The 27,745-nt window shown below is 52.0% G+C and overlaps 3 protein-coding genes across 6 annotated transcripts; 2 read left to right on the forward strand and 1 right to left on the reverse strand.

The window, feature by feature from the left end:
* The first annotated feature begins 5,721 nt into the window (after nucleotides 1-5,721).
* SOX10 (SRY-box transcription factor 10) lies at nucleotides 5,722-16,502 on the forward strand. Of its 3 annotated transcripts, XM_062620588.1 has the most exons (4): nucleotides 5,722-6,251; nucleotides 7,407-7,866; nucleotides 13,379-13,644; nucleotides 14,039-16,502. In XM_062620588.1, exons 2-4 carry the CDS (start codon nucleotides 7,457-7,459, stop codon nucleotides 14,758-14,760), a joined length of 1,398 nt encoding a protein of 465 aa, XP_062476572.1. In that variant the 5' UTR covers nucleotides 5,722-6,251; nucleotides 7,407-7,456; the 3' UTR covers nucleotides 14,761-16,502. The 3 variants fall into 3 exon arrangements, with proteins under 3 accessions (XP_062476572.1, XP_062476573.1, XP_062476571.1); XM_062620589.1 differs by lacking the exon at nucleotides 5,722-6,251 and having other exon boundaries at nucleotides 6,515-7,866; nucleotides 14,045-16,502; XM_062620587.1 differs by lacking the exon at nucleotides 5,722-6,251 and having other exon boundaries at nucleotides 6,516-7,866.
* Nucleotides 15,953-23,421, reverse strand: POLR2F (RNA polymerase II, I and III subunit F). 2 transcript variants are annotated; one of them, XM_062620593.1, is made up of 5 exons: nucleotides 23,236-23,421; nucleotides 23,047-23,116; nucleotides 22,788-22,918; nucleotides 21,533-21,604; nucleotides 15,953-16,149 (listed from the first exon to the last, which is right to left on the reverse strand). In XM_062620593.1, exons 1-5 carry the CDS (start codon nucleotides 23,253-23,255, stop codon nucleotides 16,074-16,076), a joined length of 369 nt encoding a protein of 122 aa, XP_062476577.1. In that variant the 5' UTR covers nucleotides 23,256-23,421; the 3' UTR covers nucleotides 15,953-16,073. The 2 variants fall into 2 exon arrangements, with proteins under 2 accessions (XP_062476577.1, XP_062476576.1); XM_062620592.1 differs by lacking the exon at nucleotides 15,953-16,149 and adding an exon at nucleotides 19,655-19,847 and having other exon boundaries at nucleotides 23,236-23,414.
* Nucleotides 23,331-27,185, forward strand: CUNH22orf23 (chromosome unknown C22orf23 homolog). Its single transcript, XM_062620590.1, has 6 exons — nucleotides 23,331-23,582; nucleotides 23,773-23,835; nucleotides 24,237-24,413; nucleotides 25,111-25,245; nucleotides 26,438-26,538; nucleotides 26,845-27,185. The coding sequence occupies exons 1-6, from the start codon at nucleotides 23,483-23,485 to the stop codon at nucleotides 26,947-26,949; spliced, it is 681 nt and encodes a 226-aa protein (XP_062476574.1). The 5' UTR covers nucleotides 23,331-23,482; the 3' UTR covers nucleotides 26,950-27,185.
* Nucleotides 27,186-27,745: the final 560 nt, after the last annotated feature.

The following is a 27,745-nucleotide window of genomic DNA, read 5'->3' on the forward strand; positions in this document are numbered from 1 at the left end:
ACTTGCTCTCCCTCACATTCCTCCGGGAGCTGATCAGGGCTTGAATGACACCCCAGATGACTCTTTGCTATTAATTCCTGTGAACAGAAAGGGCTCCTTGTTCTCCCAGTCCTACTCTCTGGAGGAATTACAGGGGCCAAGGCAGCAGGCTGAAGCCTTCCTGACTTAACCCTTCCCCCGACTCCGCAGGAGCCTCCCTGCAGCCAGAGAACTGGCAGAGGGTGAAGACCACCCGGGTCTGCTTCAGCCACCCACTGGGGTCACTCAGTGCTGCTACAGCCACAGGTCCTGTCGGGAGGGTCCCCTTTTCTGGTTCGTCTACCCAGTCTTGTACAATTCCCTTCCTCTCCCCTCTGGGCATCTCTTCTCTCTCATACACACCAAGAGCACCCTCCATTACATCACACAGGATATGCCAGACTCCATGTGAGAAAAGGCAAACCACATCCATCCTCTTCTCCCCCAGCTTCCCATCCCTTCAGTGCTCTGGGGTCCTGTGTTTGGAAGTAGACCTGGCCTCTCCGGCAGGAGACGATGGGGTTAACGGCCAGGGAGGCTCGTGCCACCCATCAAAGGAGGTAGCAGACAGATATGCTTGCCCCGTTCATCTTTGATCTTCCCAGGCCAGAGTAATGCAGGAAAATTGTCCCATTTAGCCATCACAAGCCCTCACCATGCCCATGAAACACTGGGCTGGACAAGAAGACAGGACAGGAGCTGCCTGGGGCCTTTGCAATGCCCAGCAGTGATTCTTCTCTCTCCTTTCCACACAGTTTTCCCTACACCTCTCCAAAGCAGCTGGCACCATAACCCACTGCTTTAAGAGCACAGAATGCTGCTGAACAACATCTCCTGCTTGGCTGCATCAAGGCACACACACCAGCGGCAGAAGTGCTGTGGTTCCCTGCACCTGCATCCCTCACCGTGCCTTCTTTAGAGAGGGAATGAGGATTCTCCTGCTCCAGAGGCAGGTGGGACTCTGCAAACATGTCCCAGTCCCAATCCCAAAATGGCTTCCCAAGGACTCCCATTCCATGCTGGGGTGATAGGAGCACAGGGCCATGCACTGATCGGCATCACCCTGTCACACATGGGGATGATAACCCCCGAGGAGGGCAGCCACTGCAAGGCTTCTTTAGCTGCCCTATGCAGGACGCTGGGCTGGCAATCACACTGGTCAGGCAGTAAAGGACTCCAGGCATCTCCTGCCTTTTGCTTCCCCTGGTACCCCATGACAAGAAGTCCTGCACACCCACTGCAGACGGCTGTCCTGTAACCCCACGGACACGGTGTGGTGCTGCCAAACCCAGCTCTTTGCTTTCCCTGAGGGACCCCACAACACTTTCTCCTTGTGCTGCTTCATGGGCATCCAGTTCACATCTGGCAAGGTGCAGGACCCCTACGGGGAGCATCAGTCAAAACCAGTGAGGGGTGATGAAGCCCAGAGAACGGCAATGGTCAGTGCCCGTCTCCCTGTTAGAAGGATGCCTATAGCACAGGGCAAATTGAAGGGTTCTTTGGAGATCGCAGCTGCCACAGAATCATGGAGGGTAACATGAATATGGGCTCTCTGCTCCTCCTGATCATGAAAGCAAGCTACAAGCTGGGAGCCTGGAAGGGCGGTTGTGACATTGGATCGGTGAGGAATTTGAAGAGAAGGGCATGAGGAAGTGGCGGAGACAGGGCTGGGCTTGGATGTTCCGGCAAAGGGTACGTCCTGGTCCTGACCTCTCACGGGCTGCTATCAGTGATGTCCCATGATGTCTCACGAGTGAAGCCAGCTGCAGACCCATAGGTTTTCCAAGCATTACGGTGGCCTCTCCCTTTACTCCTCCCCTCTTTTCCTTGGAGCATCACCAGCAGGAGATCTTCAAATGAAGAGAATAATCTCTCGAAACCTTGCTATTTTTCCAGTTCTTTCCTGACTTGCTGTGTGGATAGTTCAGACGGTCACGTGGCCATACCCTCACGAGCCTCCATTTCCCCCCAGGACCGAGTAACCAGCTTCCCAGCTATTTTATGGTCATGCTGATCAAGTGTAACAGGGCCTTGTGGCACCTCCACACCAAAGGGGGCATGCAGTCCTCACTGGGGGTGTTGGATACACTAGTTCTGGCCAGGGCAGCAGGACTTCCAGTAAGGGTCAACTATCCCCGCCAACCTTCCCATGACTGCCTGGGTTGCCCTGTCCTCTCCCTTTCTTGCTCCTAGGCCACCATGGGACTGAGCAAATCCCTTCAGCTCTCCCTGCACCACAGCTCGGGCAGGGAGACATTCCCCCTTTCCATCAGGAGGGCTGGCCACCCTCCTCTTCCTCATCGAACCCTCCCTTCCAGCCTCATGCTGGTGAAGATGCAAATCCCACATGGGAGCCAGGAAGGGCTGAGGGCTTGGCTTTGGCACTGGAAATCCATCTCCCCTCCCCATCAAGGAGACAAGAGGAGACTTCTGCACCTCCCTCTCTGGCTTGATGTTGGGATGGTCCTTCCCAAAGCATCATGGCCAGCGCAAGCCCCCACCAGCCTGCCCAACACAGGCAAGTAGGCTTGCGTAAGACCCCCTCCAGCCCCCAAATCCCAAACCTTGCCCCCCCTCCACCCCTCCTGCCCCTCATTGCCTCGCATTGCCCACCTCCATGGGAAGGGGATTTTGCACAGAGGCTGTGGTGCCTGCTCGTCCATCCCAGTGGCTGTCCCCATCAGGGCCACCGCCGCCGCCTCAGCTCCTCCTGGCCCGGGTGTCCTCTCCCGTCTTTGGGTCTGGAGCAAGCTGGACGCTCTTAAAAAGCCTGTTTTTGTGTGTGTGCATCACATGATTGCCGTTCACCTGTATCCCGAACAAAGACGGCACACTGTTTGAGGCCCAAACAAGAAAGACGGAGAGGGAAAAGGCGGGGAGGGGGGGTGTTGGGAAAACTGAAGGGGCTGTTGAGAGAGCGGGCACGCGCGGGAGAAAATCCTTATCAAACTCCCAATTCATGGGTCTCCCTTTCCCTCAGCACACTGAGGGTATTGTTTGCCGGGTGTGTGTGTGTGTGTGTGTGTGTGTTTTTGACTGTCTGTGCCGTTCCCCCCTCGCTCCCCTGCTCTGACGCTGGTTTACTGTATGGAAAGATTTCACAGGGATCCCCTCCCATTTTCCCAGGCAGTCCTGGGACAATACCAGTGCTGTGCCCCCGGGCTGGGCAGGGGACAAAAGCTGGCCCTGGCTCTCATGCTGGGGATCCTGCTGCAGACAGGCCTCTTCCTCTCTTACTCCTTACCATACACTCATGGGATGGATAACATCTAGCAAAATCCCTCCCCAGCAACATCAGTGATCCCACCATGGTGGTGAAGGTGTCCCACCAATATGGTCCCCTCATTGAAACCCCACCTCTCGTTGCAATGATGCAACAGCCAGGGCACCTTTCCTACTGCCCTATGAGCAGTGCAGATGCAGGGGCACCTCACGTGGTGGGATGCTTCCACTTCCCACACACTTTCACCCTTCCCAACATGGCTTTATGGAGGAGAAATTGCATACTAAGGCCCAAAGAGTTAATTTCGCTGATGTGTCACAGGGAATTTGTGGCTGAGCAAGGTCTCCGGATCATGAACCACCTTCACTGGTAGATTCTTCATCTGCAAAGGACTGTCCCTTTTTATGAACCTGGAGCACCTCATCCATAGAAGTATATGTTGAATAGAAGGGGTGGAAACCTGTTATATCAGTATTTCTCCAGGAACCAGTCATCAGGAAGACTTGCATTTAGAAAGGCCATTTCTGCAGTGTTAGCTGATGTGGCCAGCAGCGGCTCTTGGAGGGTCCTGGTCTCTATAGAGGACTCCCAGGGGACACTGAAGGAAGAGACATGCCACCCACAGTGATTCCTGAAACAGGGATGGTCTCTTCTACTTCCCCTCTGTCTCCTCACCTCAACTGAGGAGAAAGCATCACACCTCTTCCTGAGGCAGTAGAGGTGCATTTTCCACAACACTCTCCTGCATCTACCTCTTCGTTGCACAAGAGAAGAGATGAGACGTGGACAGAAGAGACTTGGAAAAGGATATACAAGTAATCAGTGCTGTGGGAGGGAATGGAAACAGGGAAAAAGGCACTACAGGGAAAGAGTGCAGAAAGGAGGCAAAAAGCAAAGGAGACACGAAGCAAGAACTGGAGAAAGGCAGAATGAAGGGGAAAACCCTTCCTTGCCATTTAAATGTGAGGAGACTGAGGCTGCAAATTGCAGAGTCTGCGTAGCTGGTACAGGGGCTGTTGAGGATGTCCCTGTCTGCAGCTCTTCCAACACGGCATGAACGGGACCTGGCTCCTGCCTGAAGGGGATGATGAACAGTGGGACAAACACCGGTCCAGAGCCATGTGGGTTGCTGAAATCCCTCCTGGGTTTGATCCCATTCTTGCCCCCATTGGGAGTGGTGGGTCAGATGCTTCTGCTCATCCAGATCCTGTGGGCAAGCAGGAAGATGTGAGCCCCAGCACTCACTGTGTTACTGGGGTCAAGCACTGTCTTGTTCTCCCTGCAGTCTGCCAAGAGGCTGCTGCATTGGAGTATGACTGAACAGGCTGGGAAGCTCCTCTCAGTGCCGTGTGGGGCTCCTTTATGTCCTGATGGGAATCTTCTCCATCAAAGCGAAACCTTTAAGCACCTCTGCCTGCTGGATGCTGATGGAATGCAGCCATTCCCTCTCTGCTCTCTTCAGTGAAAACTTCTCACTGGGCTCTCGTGAGGTTTTCCCTGCAGACATTCCACAGCTTCAGAGTTTTACTTACTCCAGACAACAGCAGACAGTCAGGGAAATGGCCCTATGCTGTCAGCCAGGTCTGCAAGGACAGCAGCCAGCCCCAAAGATTTGCTGTAAGGGCTTTAGTTCAGTGCTCAGCACCATCCTTTGGACTGATTCCCCTCCGCTTCATGTGGTTTTAGTGGGTCCTTCTAACATGAAGTTTCTGGAGAGTAAGTACCAGCCACAGGAGTTGAAAACGCTCTTGAAATCCCTTGAAGCTGGTTTCCTGGGTCACATCCATTCATCTCATTGTGTTCTCTGCTTTAGCACTGAAGCATCTTGAGGTTGGCTCTCCAGTGAGGAGCTGGGGCAGGAGCTGGGTTTACCTCATTGCTCACTGAGGAGGACCCAGGAGGATCACCAGATTTCTTGTGTGTGATCTCTCATGGTTACAGGGCTGGTATTGGTCTGTACCAGCCCTGGTGATACAGGAAAGTGGAGAAGCCAACTACCAGAGGCATCTGGGAAGGAAAGTGAGCTAGAAAATGGATGATGTGGTGACATCCTAACACTGAGTGCTGAGATCCTCTACATGCCCCAGTGCACAACAGCAAGGATGAGTGAGTAAGAGTCCTCCTTATCCAGAGACCTCCCTTCCCTTATGCAAGACCCTATATTTGCCTTCAGGAGTAATTCAGCATGTTGGAGGAAGCAAAGCCTTGGAAAGACCCTGCAGAAAGGAACACCTGATGAAACCATCCCTTGGATGCTAAACAAGGTTCAAACTGGTATCCACTGTATTTTCCCTGGACCTGATGTCCTCCATCCTCAGGCTCCTTCATCCCCTTCCCCAGCCTGCACACTAAGGTGTGAACGAGGATGCCCTTTTGGCAGCATCATGACCCCAGGGTCCTTGGCCAACTTGTTGCAGCACAGTGGGGTCCCTGTGAGACTCTGCGACAGGGACCAGGGCCTCATTGGCACATGGGGGCACCAGACCCCTCAGGAGCAGAGAGAAGGAGAAGGGAGGGAGAAGGACCCCAGTGCTGGGGTGCACAGCCATCTCCCCAGACCACCCCAGACCCCTTCCAGCACCCCACCACTCAAACCCCTGGGGCTGGATCCTCCAGCACCATCCCTTGGGTGGACACGCTGCCCAAGACAAGCAGCTCCCATGAAGAAGCCGGCATCAGGGGCGAGTGGGGAACACGCCGACGGCCGAGGTGGGGCTGGGGGCTGCCTGCGTCCCCTCCCCGCCGTCCCCCACCGAGTGTGCTCTGGCTGTGAGGAGCGCTTGGCTCCACCTTCCGCCCTTCCCTCCCCCGGTGCTAAGCAGCAAAGCCAGCGAGAGGCATCCAGCCGGGGTATTAGTAAAAACCAAGCTCCCTCTAGGAATGGCACTTGCCTGACAGCCTCCCTGCGCCGCGCGCCCCGACGCCACCGGGGCTGGCAGGGAGAACAAGGGGGCCATTGGAATACAAATCACAGCCCTCGCAGGACCTGCCCGGCACCCCGGCCAGCAACGTAAGTCCCTACCTGAGCTTGCTCGCACAGGCGCACACCTTCGCTCCTGCTTCTATCCCCCCTACTTCTACTTTATCCAGTATCCGCAGGGAGGGTCTGTGTCACCCTCTGGAACTGGAGGGATGGATAGCAGCCCTTGCTCTGCTGTTTGCCAGCTAAGCCAGAAGCACGCTTCTCTAGCCCTTCTTTTTATCTTTTCCTAATTTCTTTCTTCTTTTTTTCCTCTATTTCGGGGGGGGGGGGGGGAGGGATAGAGAGGCCTTTATTTTTAGTGTTTCTTCCTCCAAGAGGGGAACTTGCTGCACGATAGCAGGGACTTTTAGAGGTGACTGCAGACAGAAGGAGAGAGGAGGAGTGAGTGAGTGGGGCAGGCAACCCGTAGCCCAGGCTTGTCTCAAAGTTAAACTTGGTTTGTGTTTGTGCCTGTAAATACATATATGAATGTGAATATGTGCATGCGGACATGCACACAGATGGGGGGGGGGGGCAATGTAGATGTATTTTAAGCCTTCGGTTTATGAGCTGCAAGAAGAGGGTGAGGGATGGGGTGTTCCCACAGCCGGGATTAGGCACTCCAGGTGCGGATCCGGAGCCTGGGCTGTTTTCCTGCCCGGTGCTGTTGCCCACTCAACTACTCCAAAATCGATCCCTTCTGGTTTATGGATACAGTGCTGGTGCTCTCCCTCCCGTACCTCACCCGGGACACTGTGCTGGCATTTCTCTGCACACCATCACAAAAAAGGGGCAATGCCCCACACAAGTTTTGCAGCTCTCCCTCTATCCCACTCCCTGTGGGGAGCTGCGCCCGGGCAGGATGGTCTGCGCTACTCTCTCCTCAGGTCCCCAACCCCTCTTATCCCTCTGCCGCAGGCCCCTCCGCACGTCAGCTCCACACGATGCAGAGATAGGGAGTGATATCCCAATTAATCAGGGGCCCCGACCCATCCCAACCCCCATGGATCACGGGTTCTGCGGTGTGCACGGCAATTGCTTTGCTTGCGCTTTTATTGAGTGGCCCCTGCCTCATTGGTCAGCTCTCCAGAGACCCTGGAGTCCCTTTCACATTTGGTGGTTGCTTCTCCTTTTCTCTCTTTCTACCCCTCTCTTTCTTTCCTTTCTTTCCTTTGTTTTTGTCTTCCTCCCTCCCCTCCCCAGTGGGAAGAAGGACATCAAGAAGGAAGAGGAAGAAGGGTTTGAGCGCAACCATGGCTGACGACCAAGACCTTTCAGAGGTGGAGATGAGCCCCGTGGGCTCTGAAGACCACCACTGCCTCTCGCCAGGACCCTCCATGGCGTCAGACAACTCCTCGCACCTCACCGGCTCCGGGAACGGGGACATGGGGAAGGTCAAGAAGGAACAGCAAGACTCGGAGGCGGACGACGACAAGTTCCCCGTGTGCATTCGTGAGGCAGTCAGCCAGGTGCTGAGCGGCTATGACTGGACTCTGGTACCCATGCCCGTCCGGGTCAATGGAAGTAACAAGAGCAAACCCCACGTCAAGCGGCCCATGAACGCCTTCATGGTCTGGGCACAGGCTGCCCGGAGGAAACTGGCTGACCAGTACCCGCATCTCCACAACGCCGAGCTCAGTAAGACCTTGGGGAAGCTCTGGAGGTAAGAGTGTGTGGGCAGAAGGGGAGCACAAGGGTTGAGGTTTGGGGGTGTCCCAGAGAGATAATGTGGTAGGTGGAAGGATGGAGACTTAGCAGGGGCTCCTTGGTGGTGACGGGGCAAGAGTGGTGGTTGAATGTATGAAGGTTTCCCCAGCACAGCTCACCTCCATCCTGGGTAGCAGCCCTTTCCATGTGTTTCCCACTAACTTCCCCTATTGTTCCTGACCAGGACACTCTCGTCCGGGTCCTCTCCTGCCTGACTGCCAGGGTAGCTCTTGTTTTCTTGGCTCACCCTCTCTGTTGGGCCAAGTCATGCATTAGAAGGAACCAGGCTGAGCCCCATCGAACTTAACACACTGGTGGCTGCCTCAAGCCTATTTGAAGCTGGGTCCCAATGCTGGGGTTATTTTCTGCATAGCACCACAGAACAAGCAGGAAACCAAGTTACGGTCGAGGAGGAAGGTCAGGGGAAGGGAGCCAGGAAGTCAGAGCCCCCCCAGCAGTCCTTCCCAGGACAGCTGCAGTTCCGGCAGGCAATGCAGGTGCAGCGAGATGGACAAGGAGAGACCCTGCTAGAAGGTGCGGCTGAGGTTTAGCAGGAAGAGACCTGCAAAAGTACCAGCCTTAGCAGGCTCTCTTGCAACATGCCGGCTGAAACCATCTCCCTTTGCACCCGCTGAGATGCCCTCCCCTCTTGCTGGCACACCCACCCTCGTCCTTCTGGCCCCAACAGTTTGTTGTGCCCATTTTCATCCCTGGATCTTTCACGTACCCTCCCCAGCCCGCTCCTTCTTCCTCCACAGACCAACAGGCTTCCCGCACTGATCGCAGCCGGCCCCTGGGTGTGCGGAGAGCCCACCGTGCCCAAGCCAGTGCGTCATGCTGGCTGTGCCACTTCTTTCCCTTGTGGTGGTCTCTGCTGATAACCCCACCAACCTGTTACAAACACCTTCTGCTGCAAGTCCCCAGCACCGTCCCCCTCCTTGCACTGCACCAAGCGGCACAAATGGGCCCCCTCATTCTCTCTCCTGCCCTGACAGCATCTCCTGGAGGAAGCCCTCAACCTACGGTGGGCCAAGACACATTTTTCCAAGCAGAAGCAAAACACACACCCCATCCAACAGCTGATGTCGAGGTCTCTTCCTGATTTCAGACCTTGTTCACAAGGAACTGGGGCCTAACTTCTCCCTCTGCCCATTTACCCCAACCCGCCAACTTCAAGTGTAACTCCAGCAAAGGGATTTCTTTGTGAAGCAGAAGGCAGGGTGTGATTGCAAATGTCTCATCTGTTGCTCCTTCCCGCTTTGTTCCCCACTGCCTTCCCTTCCCTTTACCACTCTGCTGCCCGTCTCTGGACTATGAAGCTGTGCTGGAAGGGGTATGTGTATAGGGGGAACCCATCCTTTTAATTCCCAAAGTGTTATATTAAGGTAGTGCTCCTTTACTGCAAAATATTGCCAGATTTTAGAGCAACGGCCTTGCTCCAAGCATTGTATTTCCCTTGAAAATACAGCAGAGCAGTGAAGCTCTCCTTAGGTATTGCATTCAGAGCGCAGGGAGATACAGCTCCCAGCCCACGGCCACATTCATGCACCAACTGCCTCCCTGCTCCCAGGGCATGGCTACCATTACTGCATGCATGGGACTCGGAGCAGGGGGACGGTGCCGCCGGACAACAGTCTCGATCCCCTGGTGTTTCTCAGGCAGCATGGGTCAGGCAGAGAAGCTTGCGGGCTCAGGCCTGGGGTTGTTGTGTGCTGCAGTTTGCCACGCAGCTGCTTTGCTTGAACACGGCTCCTCTCCGAGTGTCCCTAGTGCAGGCTGTGGCTCTCTGAGCTGTGTCAGCCCCCATGGGGGCCATGCAGCAGAGTAACCTGGCTTATGGGTGCAGTCAGTGTCGGGCCTGGGTAGGACCATGTGCGTGTGTCCAACAGAATGCCGGGGGAGGTGGTCCAAAGGTTACCAGGATAGTAGACCTGTGGTCTTCCAACCACGGTACAGTTTGGTCTGCACTGAGGTTCCCATTGCCCACATCTCTGCTGTCCCCTAAGGTACAGCTCCTACACATTGGTACAACTGCAAGCAGATAGGTTTTGCTCTGGACAGTTTAGTCCCAAATATCTGATGAGGGTCCCTGCAAAGGGCCCTGGATGTTTGCATATCCTCACTCTTACAAGGTGGCCACCCAAACCCTACGCTGCTAGATGCTTTGGAAAACGCAGACAACTCACATTTCCACACGGCTGCTCTGGGCTTACACAGGTAAAGGGCACGTTACGCAGAGGGACAAGTGCTGGTGAGCGTGGAGTCTGCCTGCAGATCACCATTAAACCAAGCACGCCCACAGCAGTCGGCGCTGGGTGGGGACAGCAGAGGCTGGGAAATCTTGAAAGGCAGCATCAGACTGACCGATAACCCCAGTGCTGCCTCATTTGCACCTCTGCAAAACAGGCTGCAATGGCCCAGCTTTTTATTGAAACCCAGCATTTGCTTCTGCTTTGTGACACTGCCATGTCCTCCACGGGCTCCAGTCCCCACTGGGAAAGGCTGCAGGACATAACCTGATGGCCACACTACCCCCAAGTGCAGTGCCAGGGGGCTTATGGCCCCATACATCTCTCCCAGTCTGTTCCAGCTTGGGGTGTGCGAGGGGTGCAGTCGACAAACCAAACGTTAACCAAAAAGGGTGGTTTCTGTGCTCGGTAGTCATGAAATCTTGCCTTGGCTGCTTTCTTTCCCTGGGGTGGGACAGGGAGCAGCTCTCAAATGGAGGCTGGCTGCTGAAAATGTCGGCATGACTCTCAGCCAAGATGCCAGCCAGCACCACCTCCAGGGCCGAAAACAAGAGAGGCACAGGAAAAAGAAAAGGAAGGCTCAACAGGGAGGAGCGAGGGGACCCAATGGAGGGCTATTTGCTTGAGGATGGCAGCGCCCAAGGAATAAGGTCACATCCACAAAATTCAGGGCCATGGATGTGCAAGGTAGCCTGCCTGGCTACCTTCTGCTCACAGCCAGCCCTTGCCTTGTCTCAACTCTGATGCCTTACCCCATCACCACACTGACTCATCGGCAGCTGAGTCCCGGCACAGGGTCAGGGCTGCCGCGCCGGTCGCCACGCAATGCCAGGCGGCAGCAGGGCAGGCTACAAGAGGTGGGCAGATGGATTTTAGCCCTTCTTTCTCCTCCTGGAGCAGGGCACTGGATGGTTGCCCCTCTCCCCTCAACTCTGGCGTGAGCACTTGGTGTCGGGCAGGGTGGTGAGGGCTCCGTTAAACCCCATGAAGGGCTTTGCTCTGTGATCCGTAACTTCTCTGCTCGTGCGAGATTCCTTTGCATTATAGCCTGTGGGGTGTGGGGGGCAGGAGGGGGAGGGCAGGAAGCAAGTGAAATCCAAATCCCCCCAGATCTCCTGGCCTTTGCCTGCTTGCACCAGTTTCACTTTGCTAAAGCCGATTTGAGCTCTTATCCCAGCCGGGGGGGGGAGGAGGAAGCAGGCAGCTTTGGGAAGAAGGTAAGGGTGTGGGGAGTGGACTTGTCACTGTCCTGCTGGTGCCACTGCCTGTGGCCTACAGCCCTCTTGCTCCGAGAGGTGCCCACATAGAAAGAGACCTCTCACGCTCAACCACAGCATCTCATTAGGTTTAGCACCATTCAGGTTGGGCATGCGGGAAGCCTTGAAGTGTCCTGGATTGCAAGGCTGCAGGTTTTGCCTGCATTCTCCATCTCCCGTGAAGATGAGGTATTCTACAAGGATGAAGGTTTTGCCAAGGCAAAGTTGCCTTCCAGTCCACAATGCCTACAAGGGTTGGCCATGATGTCCCTTTGGAAGGCCATCTGGAGCAGCACAGGCTGCAGGATTAGAGCACTCTGGGATACGTGAGCATAGTGTATGGTGGCAGGAGGGAGGCAGGAAAACTGGTGTTGGATTCTCAGTGGCTCAATTGCTTTAATCTCTGGGATTATGGCAGTGGAGGAATGTGGTGTGTGGCCACGACCTGTTCAGGCTGCCTGGGCTGAATCCAGGTCAGCATCGTAATGGGCTCCAGCCCATGCCATATACCTCTGGCTGACAGCTGAGGGGATGCACAAGGAGCAGGGGGAAAGCGAGTGCTTAGGAACCAACCCAGTACTTGCTGGCAACCCTATATGCTCCTTGAGCCATGCCTCCCCTTTGTCTCTTTCAGGCCAGTTCAGGCCTTTTTCCTCAGTGCCTACAGCTTAACAAAATTGGTCACATTTTAGTGCTAAGGGCTTCAGGGGCATCGAGGTGCTAGCACAATCCCACTGCCAGGTAGTTCTTTTGTTGGGGAGAAAAAGGCGTGGACATCCCATAAATGGAGGGGTTTTTGCCATTTGGGAGCCCTGCCATTCCTAACGGCTGTTTGAGTTGCAAGTCATGGGAAGATTGGTCCCTTCCAAGAGCACTGGTTTCTGGTTGGAAGCAGGATGACCTTGAGTCACAAGAGTATTTGAGGGGCAAAATCATAACATGAAACTGAAGTGCTTACAGCTAAGACGCTGCTAGAGGCTTGAATAATGAGGCTGATCTCATCTTCAAGTGCTCTGAGCCATCCTGCCCGCATATTTCACCATTTCCGTGGAAAGCCCATTTTAACTAGAGCAGCCCATGACCTGGCAGGAATAGAGAGAAGGAGCTTATGTTTCTGCAGTGTTTTTCATCCAGAGACCAAAGCTCATCTATTTCTATATGCCTAGCAATGTAGCAGCTAAATTTTTTACAACTGCTTGGCTAAATGCAAGAAGGGCTGGTCCTTTGTGTTTCATCCTTTTGCATTATCCATATCTAAGGTGAGCAGAAGCTCCAGGAGCAGCAGAATGCACTAGTTTCCTGCTTTGAAGTTTTCTTCAGTTTGCTCTTAGGATATTGCAAGATGCTCAAAGGCCCAGCAAGCTCCATGCAGCAACATGGGTACCGGGAAGCCAACACCATTTGCTGCCACTTGTGCTCAGCAGAGCCTCAAACTTCAAGCAGAGCCTATGGAGGGGTGGGAGATTAAACTGGAATATATGCAGTCTAGGGAAGAGCAGGAGACATGTGGGAGGCAGGACCAGAGGTAGCAAGGGTGTGCCACACTGCCTTAGTCCGAAGGATGATCCCAACTGCTCTTAATTTGCCCAAAGTCCTTCAAAACAGATCTTCCAGCCTTATTTTACGCAGCTATGAAAGGCTGCACTTTGCTTTTGGGCAATGTAAGACTGGGTGTTGAACTGACTGAGGTGAGAAGCATCACGCAGCTGGGGCAGGGGGACCCAGTGCTGGCACTAACCAGTGTCGGGGCTTAATGATTAACAAGGAGGATGAAAATATTGCCATCTCCACTGAAAACACTTCCAAGCTTTCCCTGTTGTTCTGGGAAATACCCTCAATGGCGCCACACCCTGACATCTGGATTTACACACTGTGTCCCACGATGCTGTGTACAGATGTGGGGGGGGTGCTGATATACCTGCCCCTCTTCTTCCCTTCTTCTTTACCACCTTGGCATCTGCAGGCTGCTGAATGAAAGCGACAAGCGGCCCTTTATCGAGGAGGCGGAGAGGCTGCGGATGCAGCACAAGAAGGACCATCCTGATTACAAGTACCAGCCCCGCCGCCGGAAAAACGGCAAGGCCACGCAGGGCGAGGGTGAAGGCCAAGTGGAGGGGGAGGCCGGCGGGGCTGCTGCCATTCAGGCCCACTACAAGAACCCCCACCTGGATCACAGACATCCCGGCGAAGGGTCGCCCATGTCCGATGGTCATCCGGATCACTCCTCAGGTGAGTCTCAGGTCTCTGTAATCCTACTCACAGGTTACAGCCTACTCAGAGGCTCATAACAGACAAGTCATCAAGGTGAAAGCCTCAGCAATGTGGTTCACACCTTGCTCGAGAGCCAACAAACTGCTGGAGCCAGCGGTATAGGGACGTGCTTGAGTTTCACGGGTGCTTGCATTCTCTGGTCAGGCAAGGTATTGCTGCACTCTCCTATTTACTTCCACGAGATTATAGAAAAAGGTTTGGTTTTGGCTGGCTGCTTCTCTCCCTCTACTGAAGTCTCCAGTCTAATGGTCGCTGGCATAGTGGGAGGAGTGGAGCTGGGCTGTGTATAAAGCCAGGCCTAAAGCAGTAACTCACCTCTTCTCTCTCTTTCCTCCTCAAAATGTTTTTCAAGTTGCAGGTCAGAGCCATGGGCCCCCAACACCTCCTACCACCCCTAAGACCGAGATGCAGGCAGGCAAAGCTGACTCCAAGAGAGAAGGGCGTTCCCTGGGGGAAGGGGGAAAGCCACACATTGACTTTGGCAATGTGGACATCGGAGAGATCAGCCACGAAGTGATGTCCAACATGGAGACCTTTGATGTCAATGAATTCGACCAGTACCTGCCGCCCAACGGACATGCCGGCCACCCAGGCCATGTTGGGGGCTACGCGGCAGCGGCGGCTGCTGGCTATGGCCTCGGGAGCGCACTGGCTGCAGCCAGTGGACACTCTGCCTGGATCTCCAAGCAGCACGGAGTCTCCTTGTCCACTGCCACCTCATCGGTGGTGGACTCCAAGGCCCAGGTGAAAACGGAGGGGTCTGCTCCTGGAGGTCATTACACCGACCAGCCCTCCACCTCCCAGATAGCTTATACATCCCTGAGTCTGCCCCACTATGGCTCGGCCTTCCCCTCCATCTCCAGGCCACAGTTTGACTACCCAGACCACCAGCCCTCGGGACCCTACTACAGCCATTCCACCCAAGCCTCTGGCCTCTACTCGGCCTTCTCCTATATGGGACCTTCCCAACGTCCCCTTTACACTGCCATCTCTGACCCTGCACCCTCCGTGCCACAGTCCCATAGCCCCACACATTGGGAACAGCCCGTGTATACGACTCTCTCCAGACCGTAGGGAATGGGGAACAGTGACCGAAGCGGCGATGGAAAGGCTCCGAAGAATCAGCACAGGCAGAAGAGCCTCCGAACTCCGAGGTCACTCAGTGCCATCCAGCCACCAGAACTCACTGAGTATACAGAAGTGCCTTTCTTGACCCCGGCTATCGCTGGCTCACCCGCCTAGAGGAAGGTTTTTCGTCCTTTCGCCCTGTACCAATTTCAAGCATGCAAGCCACGCGATTGGCTTGCAACACCTTACTGGCCTTCTAGATGAGGAGGATTCTAGACATGGAGTGACTGGTCCATGGTGGGTTTCGCTGTGTGCACCCTGGACTGTACGATGAGAGAGACTGTCCTTTCCTTTCCCTCCCCAGACTGCTCCAGGGAGTTAGCAAGTGTTCCCAACAGGCCGCAATGGCCAACACTTTCTCACCTGCTGCGGGTGAAGGGTGGTTGCTCAGACTTGGTGAACTTGTTACGCGAGGAGTAGTGGGGAGGATGGCATGGCCAGCTTCCTTGTGATCAGTGTTGTGCAGCAGTCCTGCCTAAGATTCACACATGCATGAATCTTGAACTTTGTTGGAAGACCAACCTACGCTTGCTTCCCTGCTGATTTCCACAGCTGCATCCTAGTTTTAATTCCCACCTCTTCTCTCCATCTTGTCTCTGTTTAATCCCACACTCTTTCCTGCATGGAAATTTTAATGCCTGCCTGAACAACACATAGGACTCAGGAACCCTAGTGTTACTCATACCACAGCCCGCGTGTTCATGTATGGAGGTGCAGAAGTGGGGAAGGACCAGTGAATCACTAAGGTGCTGTGGGTGAATCCTCCTTTTTTACAATTACTCTATATTGTTCATTTATGTCTGGCATTTCAGTCTTTTCTAATCTCTCCAGTATCCCAAACAACCTCTAGACAAACTTTGTCCTTGCTCTTCCATGTCTGACTGTGCACTGCCTGAAACTAAGAGGCACCAAGAAAGTTACTATGCACTTGCCAAGACCCCAAGTCAATTCCAACACTGTCTTCGAACGCCCACTCCAAACTCAGGCTGATTGGCTGTGCATCCCCACATGTTTGTTCACCATGTCTTCCAGTCAACAACTCCCTCCTACCTATGCTGAGGATGGAAAGATACTCCTGCAGCTTTAAGCAAGGTAGATATGCATCCAATCTTGGACTAGTGTAAGGAAGAGAACCCTATTTAGGTGCAAAGGAACTTGATTTCCCCTTTGGGTTTCAAACTGGAATTCAACAGCTCTTGCAGTCAAATCAAGTTCTTGTTTTTAGCCCAACACCTGTGGACAGTCTGCTTACTTCTTTGTCACCTCCAGGACTGGAGTGGTTTGTCATGCCAGGGAGTGAACTGGCACAAAAGTTGCTGCAGGAAAAGATGACTCCTGGCAATTGATCAGAGAGACATGTCGTGAGACCTTCCAATGGATATTCCCGTCTAGAAAGACAAAATGCTCTGACCAAACGTGGACTGTGATCGGTACCACTGTACCCCTCTGCTGATATGACTGTCAGATGCCTTTCCTGCCTCCCTTAGCTATGGATGACTTATCCTTGTGGTGTCTGAAAAGATCATGTAGAATGTTTGCTCCTTGTACGCATGTAACCTCTTCCAGCCCTGTCCCCTTATTTATGCAAGTAGCACCTTCCTCTCCCACCTCCCTTTCCCCAGTCTTATGCCATCCTAGCACCATTAACTCTGCATTAAACATATGGAATAATAAACTTAAAAGTTTCATTTTCACGTGTCTGGGGTTTTTTGACCTCTTTCATGCAAGCCTCTGTTTTTTTCCCAGTAATTGCAAGGATGGGTGATACCACCACCACACGGATCCTGTGCACAGCCTCCCTCTGCCTGTCATGAAAATGATACAGGCAGAACTCTGACTGGCTTTACCAGACTCCTTCATGGAGATGAAACTCCTCTTCTGTTCACACCCCAGCTCCAGTCATTTCTTCAGTGAGAGATGTAGTAGCACTCATTTCTGTTCTTCAGCTAAGATTCAGCACATGCAATTAGGAAAAGCACTGTTTTGCATGTGTTTAACCCAAGAATTTCTTAGTGTGACTGTTAATGCTCTGCAGAATAGGAGCGTGGGGTTTCTTGTCTTGTTTTCTTCCTCATCACCAGGCGGCAGATGGCATGCTTTCAAAACTCCCAAACCCCAAACTTCCCCACAAATGCAAATTCATGCATTTTGGAAGCAACCATTAATTTCTCTGTAGAATCTCAACACCCTGGCCTCTTGCCTTCCACACATGAGAACCTAAATACAAATGCTCATACACAGTATATTCAAGAATAGATGTATAACACCTTCTTACTTGTTGAAGAAAACATCCTGGGTGTAAAGTCCTGGGAAGTTATCTGAAGATATTTGGAAAGAAAACGTACAGCAGATTTTAGTCTGCTTAAGAACATCTCTCAAGGCCAATGGTAGCAAGGTAGGATTTCAATTAACACACACATTCCACAACAATCATAAACTGATTACAAAGAGTTTCAATGCTGATGCATGTGATCCATCCAGTGAGTTCGTGTTCACTGAAGGCTTTCTGTGTGAGTGGAGTAAGCAGGATGTCTAGGAACTGTTGAACATGTTCAAAGGCTTTTACAACTTACAGCACTATTTGGATGAAGTCCTGTATAGGGCCAAGAGCAACAGCAGAACAGCTCAATGCATCTAACGAGGGTGATGCCAGCTGAAGAGCTCCATGCCAAATAGAACTGTGGCCATTCACTGGAGAGGAGGATAAATCTCTACCCACAAATTACAGGCTGTGGGAAGAGTCCAGAAGGGAAATACTGCACCCCTGAGCAGGTCAGGAGCATGTGTGGGAAAGAAGGGAAGCTATGGTGGAGTTAAGAGGTAGGAGAGCTGATCACAAGGGTGGGAGAGAGAAGGAACATGGTATCAATGAACAGAAGAGCAGGAAAAGAAAGGTCTTAACCCCACACAGGTAGCCTTCTCCAGCTCTTCAAAAAGCAAATGAAGAAAGAAGTGAGTGAACTTTGCCTCAACCATTCTCTAATGGAAGGGGATGCCTTCTCTCATCTAGGAGTGTCGTAACAACTAGGACAGGACTGAGATCGCTGCTGGTAACAGAGGGGTTAACCACTTCTCTTGCAGCATAGAAGGAGCTGGCCCGGCATCCTTCCCTATCCCTTTAATCGTATCTGATACAGATGCAAGGCTGGGGAGGGGAGGCGGGGAGGAACAAAGAAGTCATTTAAAAAAAAAGAAAAAAAGGACAAGAAAACGACCCCCGCACTCCATGGCAGACGCCAAAATGATTGCACAAAGGCACCATTTCAGGGCTGAAATTTCACCGCACCAACGTGATTAAAGGATTCCACGGAGGGTGGGGGGAGAAGGCTGAAGGCCACAGTGCTGCAAATTAACCTTTTCTTGGTAAGGATGGCCTGGACCAGGAAGCATTTGTGTGCCTTCCAGTCAACCCCCTTCCCACACCTGCAAGCATCTCCACATTCCCTTTGACCTGGGACCTGTTCAGCTCTGGCATTTTTGCCTCCAAAACCAGCCCCTCCTGTGCACACCAACAGAGGAAGGATGGACGCTTTTACAGGGAGCAGTAAGAGAATGACATTCATGGCTGGTTATATGAGCCGAGCTCCCAGGCAGGTGGATGCACACTCCCTCTTTGGGACATGGATGCTCATGTGCAGGCACTGACTACACACACCATATGGAGAATGCACATTTTATATAGACACACAAGCTTTAATACAAAGTAGTTGGAAACATTCTTTCTGAAACAGCATAAAGAGAAAAATTAATGTAAAGCAGAAAGCATAGGTGAGGTGCACCTTCCCCCTTCTTCTCCTTAAAAAAGAAAACAGAAATTCCAAGGTCACTTTTTAATATGATAATTGAGAAAGACTTGGCCCAAGAGCTCAGATCTTCCTCAGGCAGAGCAAGAACCTTGGGGCACAGAGATAAAGAAATGAAAACTAGGTAGTGGCTGGCTGGAAGCCCTTGCAGATTGTAATGCATCCACCCAACTCTTGACTTAAGCATATAACCTCTCCGCACATCAGAGATGAGAGTGCAGGCACCTGAAGAGGACAACTGACTGATCTTCCATCACACTACAGATTAAAGGAACTCTAGGATTTAACTACAGTTGTGCCACCATAAGAGACACCAGAGTATGCACAACTGAGATGGCTGGAGAGCACCCACACACCCAGGACCATCCATCCCACTACATGTCAGAGAAGGGCTGTACGAGGAGCAAGCTCAGAAACAACCTACAGCTGCTGAACTGGTGGGACTGTGAGTGGTGACCGCGCTTCCGGCTGGGGCAGTGCCACTGAAAGGGGATCCCCACTTCTGATAAGCAGCAGGAGCAGGGAAACAATAGGCGATTTGATGAGAGCTGCTCTATGATACTCCTGAGAAGCCCCACAGCCAGCCCCAGCCAGAGAGGAAATTGGGGGTTTCCACAGCAACCTGCTGAGGGCACAAAGGCCCAACTGTCTAGAGGGAAGCAATGGAGGTGTCTCAGCGCTCATGTTTTAAGAAGAGACGGGGTGGAAGGCTGGAATCTTTCTGAAGCCAAGTACCTGCAAGAGCATTTTTGTACAGCAGGAGCTTAATTGGCTCTTGGTCCTATAACCAGGGAGGAGCAGTGCTGAAGGAAGAGGAAACAGTTACTGCAGTCCTGAGCCTAGCTAACAGGTATGCTCAAGACCGCACCTTATCAGGTGAAAAAAAAGCTGCACTTGGCTTCCAATCTTATTAACATAGCCCATGACACAGAAACAAAGAATGATGACCAAACTGGTAGAGAGAAGTATGAAAGTCTTCTCTTGGGCATGTAAGACTGAGATGAAAGAGAAGGCGGAAGGAAAAAAACCCAAACACATTTAACTTAAAATAAGGGGGTGTGTGTCATAATTTATTTACATAAACAAAAATAGAAGCATCTCTGGAGAAGGAAAGAACCAAAACAATAGCTGGAGGCTGCTCAGTCTGTGATAATTAACTCATCCACACCCCAGTCCTCGTAGCTCCCATCTGGTAGGTAACGACGGATGATTATGGGGATCTTGCGGGCTCTGAAGGGAGGACAGAGATGTGAACAGAAATGCCAGAGCATTTGCACTGTACCACTTGAGCAGGCAATGGGAACTGGGGTGCTTAGTGGCTTCAGTAAAGTCATGAGGTTTAACTGAGAGATCTGTGTAGCAACAGTGATTTAGCATTACACAACAGAGGGAAGCCCCAGCAACCTTCTCTCTTTTGTAAGTGCAAAGCACTGAGCACTCTTAAACTCAAAACAACCAAAGACCTATGGGACAACCCTCTATTGCTAATGCAGGAGTTGAGACCTGTGATCTGAACCCACTATGAGGCAGCACCAAGCATCTAATACAGATATGGGGGGGAGGGAATCATAAAGGGACTTGAACAAATCCACTTTTTGTTTGATGAAAGATTTTTCCCCACAAGATGCTACAAAAGTAGCAGAACTGTGAGAACCTTCATAACAAACCGGTGTTCACAGACTATTTTGCACCCTGAGAGCATCAGTTACATTTTAAGAAGGATACATGCACTAAGGACTATTAAGGTATCAAAAGCTGGTACAGCTGAGGTAGAGCACAGCATCTGCTAACAGTGCTTCCAATTACAAAGCAAGAAACAGCTAAACAGAATTAAACTTAATGGAAATAGACTTAAGTCAGCAGAATGCATCAGTCTGGAATCTAAGCAGGGCATCAGGTTTCAACCATATCAGACTTGCAAAGAGATATAATTTCTTTAGTGATCACATTCAGGGCCGCTGTTTTTCCAGTAGCAAAGTAGTTCCCTCATGCCGAGAATTACAATCCAATTTTGGCACAGAACAGGATGCCACTATACTTTTGTCACACCCTGACTTACTGCTAGAGCTCACAATCAGACATTACTCTGGCTGAGCTTAGAGATCAGGAACGTGACCCGAGGAGGTTTTGGCAATGATAAAGGGAGCTGTAATAGATGTAAAATCTGCAAGAGCAACTGCAATGCACCGACACACTGGGGGAGCAAAGGGACAGTTCAGTTCAACAACAGGGACTTGATCAGTAAACAGAACCCAGTTGCTCTGCTTGAAGGATCCTTGCATGTGATCCAGGTCACTGACCACGCAGGACAACTGCAGGCCATGTGGGAGCTCTGCTGTGGAATGGTGGGCCTGTAAGTGATGATCCAAAAGCTGCCTCTGCTACAGTCAGAAGGGATTTATTTATCTTTCTGTATGCAGGGGATGTGCCTCTCCATAATAAACCAAATGTACAAAGGTGTGGGAAAAGAACATTCTTAAGAGGGTCTCCACACCATCAGCGCAACCCTTATTCCATTTTTTGCCAGTACTTCATTTGAACCCAGGTCTGTTCAGATGGCTGCTTCAAATCAGCTTCTTTCAGGAAATTAAACTGATTCCAGAAAGATGAGGACCTTGAGTTCTCATCAGAGAAATAAAGAACACTTGGGTTCCAAAGTAAAAGAGGTGAAAGCATTCATATCATTACTGCTTTGCATGAGCAACTAGGATGGGAAACTGCAGCTGCAAGAAGTCCCAAGGTGAAAAAGGGGATGGGAACTGTAGTACTCACTGTTATAAAAAACAAAGTGTACCAATAGCAGCATTGTTATTGAGATCAATGCTGTCTTGGAATAAACTGCTATATGCTGGGATGAGGAAAAGACCACTGGTTTTATGGAATCAATACACTCACCACCAAAGTCTAGGACTTACTTGAGTTCTTTCATGGCAATCAGCAAGGGGTCTGTCTCTCCTTCCAACTCCACCATCACAGGGGCACACATCCTGGGACACAACATCAGTAATCATGAGTTAGAACATCAACAATCATCAACACACAGAGGGGGAAAAGGGACATCTAAGGCTTTGTTTGGGGGAAATTAAAAGCTGAATTTATGACGCACCCTACTTTTAAGAAGCAAAGATTAAGCATTTTGCAGAGGGTGGTAACAACCAAGCAAATGTGGGTGACCACATCTGCCCATGAGGCAGCAGCAAAAAAGTTCACATTATGTGTGGGTAAGACCGCTGGGGGCTGCTGCTGGCCAAAGTTCAGCACTGAAGTCAGAATATGTAGGTGAAACAGAACCAAGGGCCAGTGTTCTGGATTAAACACAGGGCATGGGCCCATCTCACCTCCCCCATTTTTCTGGCCTTCCACCAGTTGAAAGAATGCGCATGAAATAGCTTTAGAGTGCACACTGTGGGAAGAGTAGCTTAGCAAAGGAAAGATGTGATCACCACCTATGAGCTTCTAAACAATGTAGAGGAGAAGCATCATTCTGAGGGTGGATTTAACGAAGGTGAAACTCAGAGATGTGCTTTCAGACAAACCTTGCTGCTAATAATCCTGCTCACAAGCTGTTTTTTAAAAAAACAAAGCTTTTTGATACGCATTATTAAAATAAGTCTAGGCAGGTAAATGAATGAAGTTGAGAGCAGCCAGTCTTAGCAGCACTTAAGACTAGGATTTAGATGTTATCTATTATAAATGAGACCTTACCAATTCAAATACTTGATAAAACAACAGCTTGTCACAATGCAACTGCACTCAAACAGGCTTCAGGTTGCTTATTTCATTCCCAATTCCTATGGCTCTGTGCTAACAACTGAAGATATTCTGGAGCATCCCTTCCTCCAACACTGGCTGTTGCAAACCAGTTCTGAGCTTTCCAGCCCACACTGGCTCCCTCAGGAAAGCCAGCAACCAGAATCTGCTTGTCACATTCCCTACTATTTTGCCTGACCTAGGAAAGTTCACTGCAGCTGGTGAATACTCCCGTCTGTAAGCACAAGTACCACGCTCTCAGCCGAGACAGAGAGCCTTCAGGTGCAACTAGGAGCTTCAGCAGTGATCAAGATGGTGATCTGCAAGCTCAGGTAAGGGACCATATAAGTCCTGGACGTTTTTAAGGAAAGAGGATGCTCAGGATGTGGCGGTGCTCAGGACAGAGAGGGAAATACTCACGCTATCTGGAGGGCACGTGTGCCCAGCACTCTGGCTCGCTCATACTTGGTCATGTAGGGGGTAGTGATCCTCTTCTGGTTCGCTTGCTGCCGCTCTCCGGACGGCAGGATCTCCACGTTCTCCTGTCCCTCCTGCGAGAAGAACACCAGCGCTGCAGCTCAGCTGCGCCTACCACCGCGGCCTGAAGGCGATGGCAACACACCGAGGCCTCCCCAGCCCCACCGACCGACCGCCCAGACAGGCAGAGCGGGGCACCCACCTCCTCCGCGTTCTCCAGGTCCTCCAGGCCCTCATCCTCCTCCACGTCATCGAAGTCGTCCCCGTCAAAGCTGCGGGAAACACATGCAAGTTAAGGGGCGGGTCAAACAGAGCCTGTTTCCCCCCCCAGCCTCGCTTCGCCTCTTTTCCTTTTCCCTTCCCCGTCCCTCCCGCCCGATCCAGCTCTCACTTGTCCTCGTTATCGGACATGTTGCCTCCCCTCCGCCTCCTCTCCCGGCGGAAGTAGGAGCCACATCCGGGTACTCACCACGACGTTTCCGGACGTGCTCTGGCGGCGCTGTTGCCATGGCGACGCAGCACGGCGCCGCTCCCGTTCCCGTTCCCGCTGCCTTCCATCCTCGCCGCCGCTCCCTCTCTCCCAGGCAGCCGCTGGCCGCTACGGAGCCGTTAGAGCCCGCGGCCTAACGGCTGAGCCCATGGCGGCACGGCCCGCCGGGATGCCGGGATGCGGCGGCCCCTCGGCGGTGAGGGATGGTGCAGCCCGGTACAGCCCGGGCACCCGGGAGCTGCTCAGAGGTAACGGCGGAGCGGCCTGCCCTCGCTGCGGGGAGGAGACCCACACACACCCCGAAGTGAAGTCCCATCGCGGTCCCCTGGGAGAGCGTGGGGGGGAAACGGGGCAAGCCCGCCTTGAGTCTTCTAAACCTACATCTGCTCCTTCGTGTTTGGCCTGGCTGCCGGCTTCACCCTATGTCATGTTTTCCAGCGATGATGGAGGAGTCGAAGCTGACGCATTTCCAGAGGCGATACCTGATGGAGTGTGTGGAACGTGAGTGGTGGCTCTTTTGTTGCCGTGCTCTGGTGAGGAGCTTTTGCAGCTCACCTTGAGACTGTGCCACTGGCCCACTGCCAGTGTGGACAGGCCCGTGCTGTAAAACAGCAGCATGGCCCTTGCCAACACACAAGAGTGAAGGGTCCCCACAGTCAGCCAGGTGCAATGGAGAGGCTTGGACCACAGCTGGTGTGCTGTCAGGGCTCACCAGCAACCAGGGTGAAATGTATGTGGCACCCAGGGTCTTTACTAGTGGTGCTGCAGTGGATCAACAGGCAGATCTTCTGCTGGCAGTAGCCCAGGGCCGTCTGTCCACCCGTCCATCCATCCATCCATCCATCCATCCATCCATCCATCCATCCATCCAGACTTAATGTTGGTTTTGGTTTATTTCCCAGGAGGAGATACCATGCCCCTCCAGTGCCACCCCACAACCAGCAAAGAGCCAGCGCCTGCTTCCTCTCCACCTGCTCATCAGCAGAGCAGGCTTTCAGCTAAACCCCATCTCCGACCTGCCAGTGCCTGCCAGGCGGGAGATTCCTACACCCGAGAGAAATTCAAGCCACGGGCAACACGTAAGTCAGTAAACATGGCTAATAAATAAATGGTGCCACCCAGTCCCTCCCTTCCCCTTCCATCCATCCCCTGCCAGCAGTCTCAGCAGAGGCAGGAAGGATCTGAACTGCTGTTCATCCTCACACTTTAGAAATGGATCTCTGAGGGAAGATCTATGGTAAGTGCTTGCTGACTTCTGCCTGCTGGATGGTGGGTGACAGGTAATGATGGGGAATGGTTTTAAACTGAAGGAGAGTGGATTTAGATTAGACATTAGGAAGAAGCTCTTCCCTGTGAGGGTAGTGAGGTGCTGGCACAGGTTGCCCAGAGAAGCTGTGGCTGCCCCATCCCTGGCAGTGTTCAAGGCCAGGTTGGATGGGGCTTGGAGCAAACCTGGTCTAGTGAAAGGTGTCCCTGCCCGTGGCAGGGGGTTGGAACTGGGTGAGCTTTAAGGTCCCTTCCAACCCAAACTTTTTTATGATTCTATGACTCACATACTCGTTGCATAACATGGGAGCATTGTGTGATTTTCAAGCTTGTAAATTTGAACCTCTGAGGGCAGTCTGGCTGGCTCTGTATGCCCATGCAGTGCTTGTGCAGTTCAGTCCATCGTTAACTAAGTGCTTCCTCTGGTGTCCTTAGGAGGGAAGTGCTGTGGCCAGGCTCCTCTGTGAGGAGACAGACCTATGATCAATTTTTTCTCCTTGGCATACACAGGAGATTTGGAAAAGGAGAAGCAAAGGCTCCAAAACATCTTAGCAACAGGAAAGGATGTGGTGGAGCACAAGGTGAAGCCAGTGGTGGTTCAGACCAAGGAAGAGGAGATCCCCGAGCCTGACCGATTTGAAGAATGTACATCTTACTGTTCCCTGGAGGAAGGCAGGAGGGAGGCCTGGGAAGTGGGCTCCCTCCAAGGGCTGGGCTGGCGGGCCATGGGGCTGGTAACATGAAGCCCATTGCTGAAGGAGGCACAAAGCCCAGTTTCCAAGAGAAAGGAATTGCTGCTGTGGTGCTGTGACCTCGCCATCCTCACAGAATTTACACTGCTGGCAGTTTCAAGCTCCCTTGGTTTGCCCGCCTCTTTGCAAACCTTGCAAGACGTTTGCTGGCAGGTTCAAGCTCCCTGGGCTGCCAGGGAGTTTCCAAGGGATGCGCAGGGAGACCTGGGCAGGAAGCCCATGTAATGCCTGTCCTCTGTCCAGCCAGTGTCACTCAGCATAGGCTAGGATGCTCACCAGCCTGACCGTGCTTTGGGCTCTCTTCTTTTACTTCAGCTGAAATGTCAACCAGAATTTTAAGCAGTGATGGACTTTGGCTGCAGAGTATTCTAGGATGGCAATACCCTCACCTAATATCTCCATGTGCTTGAATCTTCAGTGTGTGTGCACACCCCAGCCAACCCTTCACTAGCCAGGGCAGCACAGAGGTGGCCAACACTAGGATAACACGTATAGAAGGGGTGCTTTAGTCCCTGCCATAGAGAAGCCAGTGTGGCTGGCTTCATGCCTGCCCTGTATCATCTAAAACTTGTTGCAAGATGAGCGTTGTCCTTGGCACATACGAAATACCCATGTGCTTTGTACTGAGCAAGGTTTGGACCAGCTAACTTCAGGTCTGTGCTGCAAAGCAGCAGCTCATGTTCAGTGCCTGTGCTAGGCCTGAGGGCAGAGACGGTTGCCATCACTGGGTGATGTGTGTCAACTAATGAACCTCAACAGCTTTAGGCAGGTTCTGTCTCCATCCACAGACTGGTTAATTGTCCACAAGTAACAGAGAATTGTTGGTACAAAGAAAACTAGAAAGTTCCTATTCCTACAAGATGGGGAGAGGTAAAAGATGGGTAGGGGTGACATTTTACATTGCATAATTGACTACTGAGGTATTTTGATGACATGAGCAAGATGGGCATTACAGTAGTCCCTTCCCCCGGTGGGACTGCTGCTCAAACAGAGCTAGGAAATTGGGGGTTCAGATCTAGGCAGAAACATGTTTTCTTGCCTTTCATCTGAATCCTGTTTCCACAGTGTTTTCTCTTATCCATCAGTGGTGAATGAAATTCAGGAGAGAAAGGAGTTCCTGGCAGAGATGGAAGCTCTAGGACAGGGCAAGGAGTATCGAAGGATCATCCTCACTGAAATCTCACAGGTATGTGAGGGCCCTGGCGGCACTGGTTGTACAGTACATGATCATGTAGTACTGTCAGAGACCTTAAAGCAGTGTGTCCTCCAATACCTCAGTAGACAAGTGGGCAGACAACTGTCTCCCTTCATGGCATAGGACAGGCATGTCCTATGGGATGGGGGACAGAGGTCTTCAGGCTTGCTTTCCACCTCTGCATGTAACTTAATCAGGGAAATAGCACTTCTGTTCTTGGGATTGGCAAAAGAATTAAAAACCCCCAAAGCCTGCCAGCTTTCTCCCTGCTCAGCCCTTCCCCTTTGTGCTTTGCAGAAAATGCGTGAGATGGAGATCCTTGACAAGAAGAAAAGTGAGGAAATGGAAGAGTTCATGACAAAAGACTTCACTGGTGGGAACAAATCTGATCCCCATGACTAGGCCAAGGGAAAACACAAGTGCAATTTGTTCCCACTTCTTCTTCCCAGACTCTTAGAATCCAAGTCTCAAGGGCTGGTCTGTGCCTGTGCCCGAAGAGGGGGCAGCACCTCATGCTGCCTGAAGCCAGAAGGCAGGAGCAATTTGTACATAACTGGTGCCAGAAGAAAGCTATTATAAAATCCTGCCCTCGCACATGATCCCTTATTGCTTAACGATATTAAAGAGATGAAAACACACAGCAGCAGCTACCAAATGTGATAAAGCTGAGCCTCCTTTTGCCTATGGAATGCCTCAGAACATGGCAATCCATTGATAGTAAGTCACTCCTTTCCATCCACCCAGAGGTGGACGTTTCTTGCAACAGCACAATGCTAACACACATATTGCCACCCACATTATGACCTGCTCCTGTCCCCATGACTGGGAATGGCTCCAGGGAAGAAAGACGCAGCTGCGTGGCTCTGTGCAAGCACTATCCTCTACCATTGCTGCAGGTCAGTGTGATTGTGTGCATTACCGAACTTCTCACTGGCAGCTGATCTGGAACAAAGGTGAGGAGGGAGAGGGGACTTCAGCCCATGCCTGCTGTTCTTTGCTGCTGCAGGCTTGCTGTGGGTTTTTGTTCCTGAGAGCGCACTATGCAGAACAGTCACCCACTTCCCACAGAGCCTGGAAATGGCTGTTTGCTCACCTCATACATAGCCCGCCTCTGCCCTCTGGCAGGCTGACCATGATTGCCCTGCTATTCCTGTGTAAATCCCAGCATAAAATCCACCTTCCAATTTCTTTAAGATCC

The sequence above is a fragment of the Pezoporus occidentalis genome, unplaced genomic scaffold, assembly GCF_034315485.1.
Source record: "Pezoporus occidentalis ecotype Australia unplaced genomic scaffold, CSIRO_AGI_Poc_V1 ctg221, whole genome shotgun sequence".
Lineage (NCBI taxonomy): Eukaryota > Metazoa > Chordata > Aves > Psittaciformes > Psittacidae > Pezoporus > Pezoporus occidentalis.

Bases quoted from the DNA above. Each gene is read 5' to 3' on its own strand.
- SOX10 (XM_062620588.1), top strand. From the start codon at position 7,457: ATGGCTGACGACCAAGACCTTTCAGAGGTGGAGATGAGCCCCGTGGGC. The intron at 7,867-13,378 runs GTAAGAGTGTGT...TGGCATCTGCAG, and splicing joins ACCTTGGGGAAGCTCTGGAG to GCTGCTGAATGAAAGCGACA. The intron at 13,645-14,038 runs GTGAGTCTCAGG...ATGTTTTTCAAG, and splicing joins TCATCCGGATCACTCCTCAG to TTGCAGGTCAGAGCCATGGG.
- POLR2F (XM_062620592.1), bottom strand. From the start codon at position 23,255: ATGTCCGATAACGAGGACAA. The intron at 23,117-23,235 runs GTGAGAGCTGGA...TGTTTCCCGCAG, and splicing joins ATGTCCGATAACGAGGACAA to CTTTGACGGGGACGACTTCG. The intron at 19,848-21,532 runs GTAAGTCCTAGA...TCCTCCCTTCAG, and splicing joins ATTGCCATGAAAGAACTCAA to AGCCCGCAAGATCCCCATAA.
- CUNH22orf23 (XM_062620590.1), top strand. From the start codon at position 23,483: ATGGCGGCACGGCCCGCCGGGATGCCGGGATGCGGCGGCCCCTCGGCG. The intron at 23,583-23,772 runs GTAACGGCGGAG...CATGTTTTCCAG, and splicing joins CACCCGGGAGCTGCTCAGAG to CGATGATGGAGGAGTCGAAG. The intron at 23,836-24,236 runs GTGAGTGGTGGC...TTTATTTCCCAG, and splicing joins CCTGATGGAGTGTGTGGAAC to GAGGAGATACCATGCCCCTC.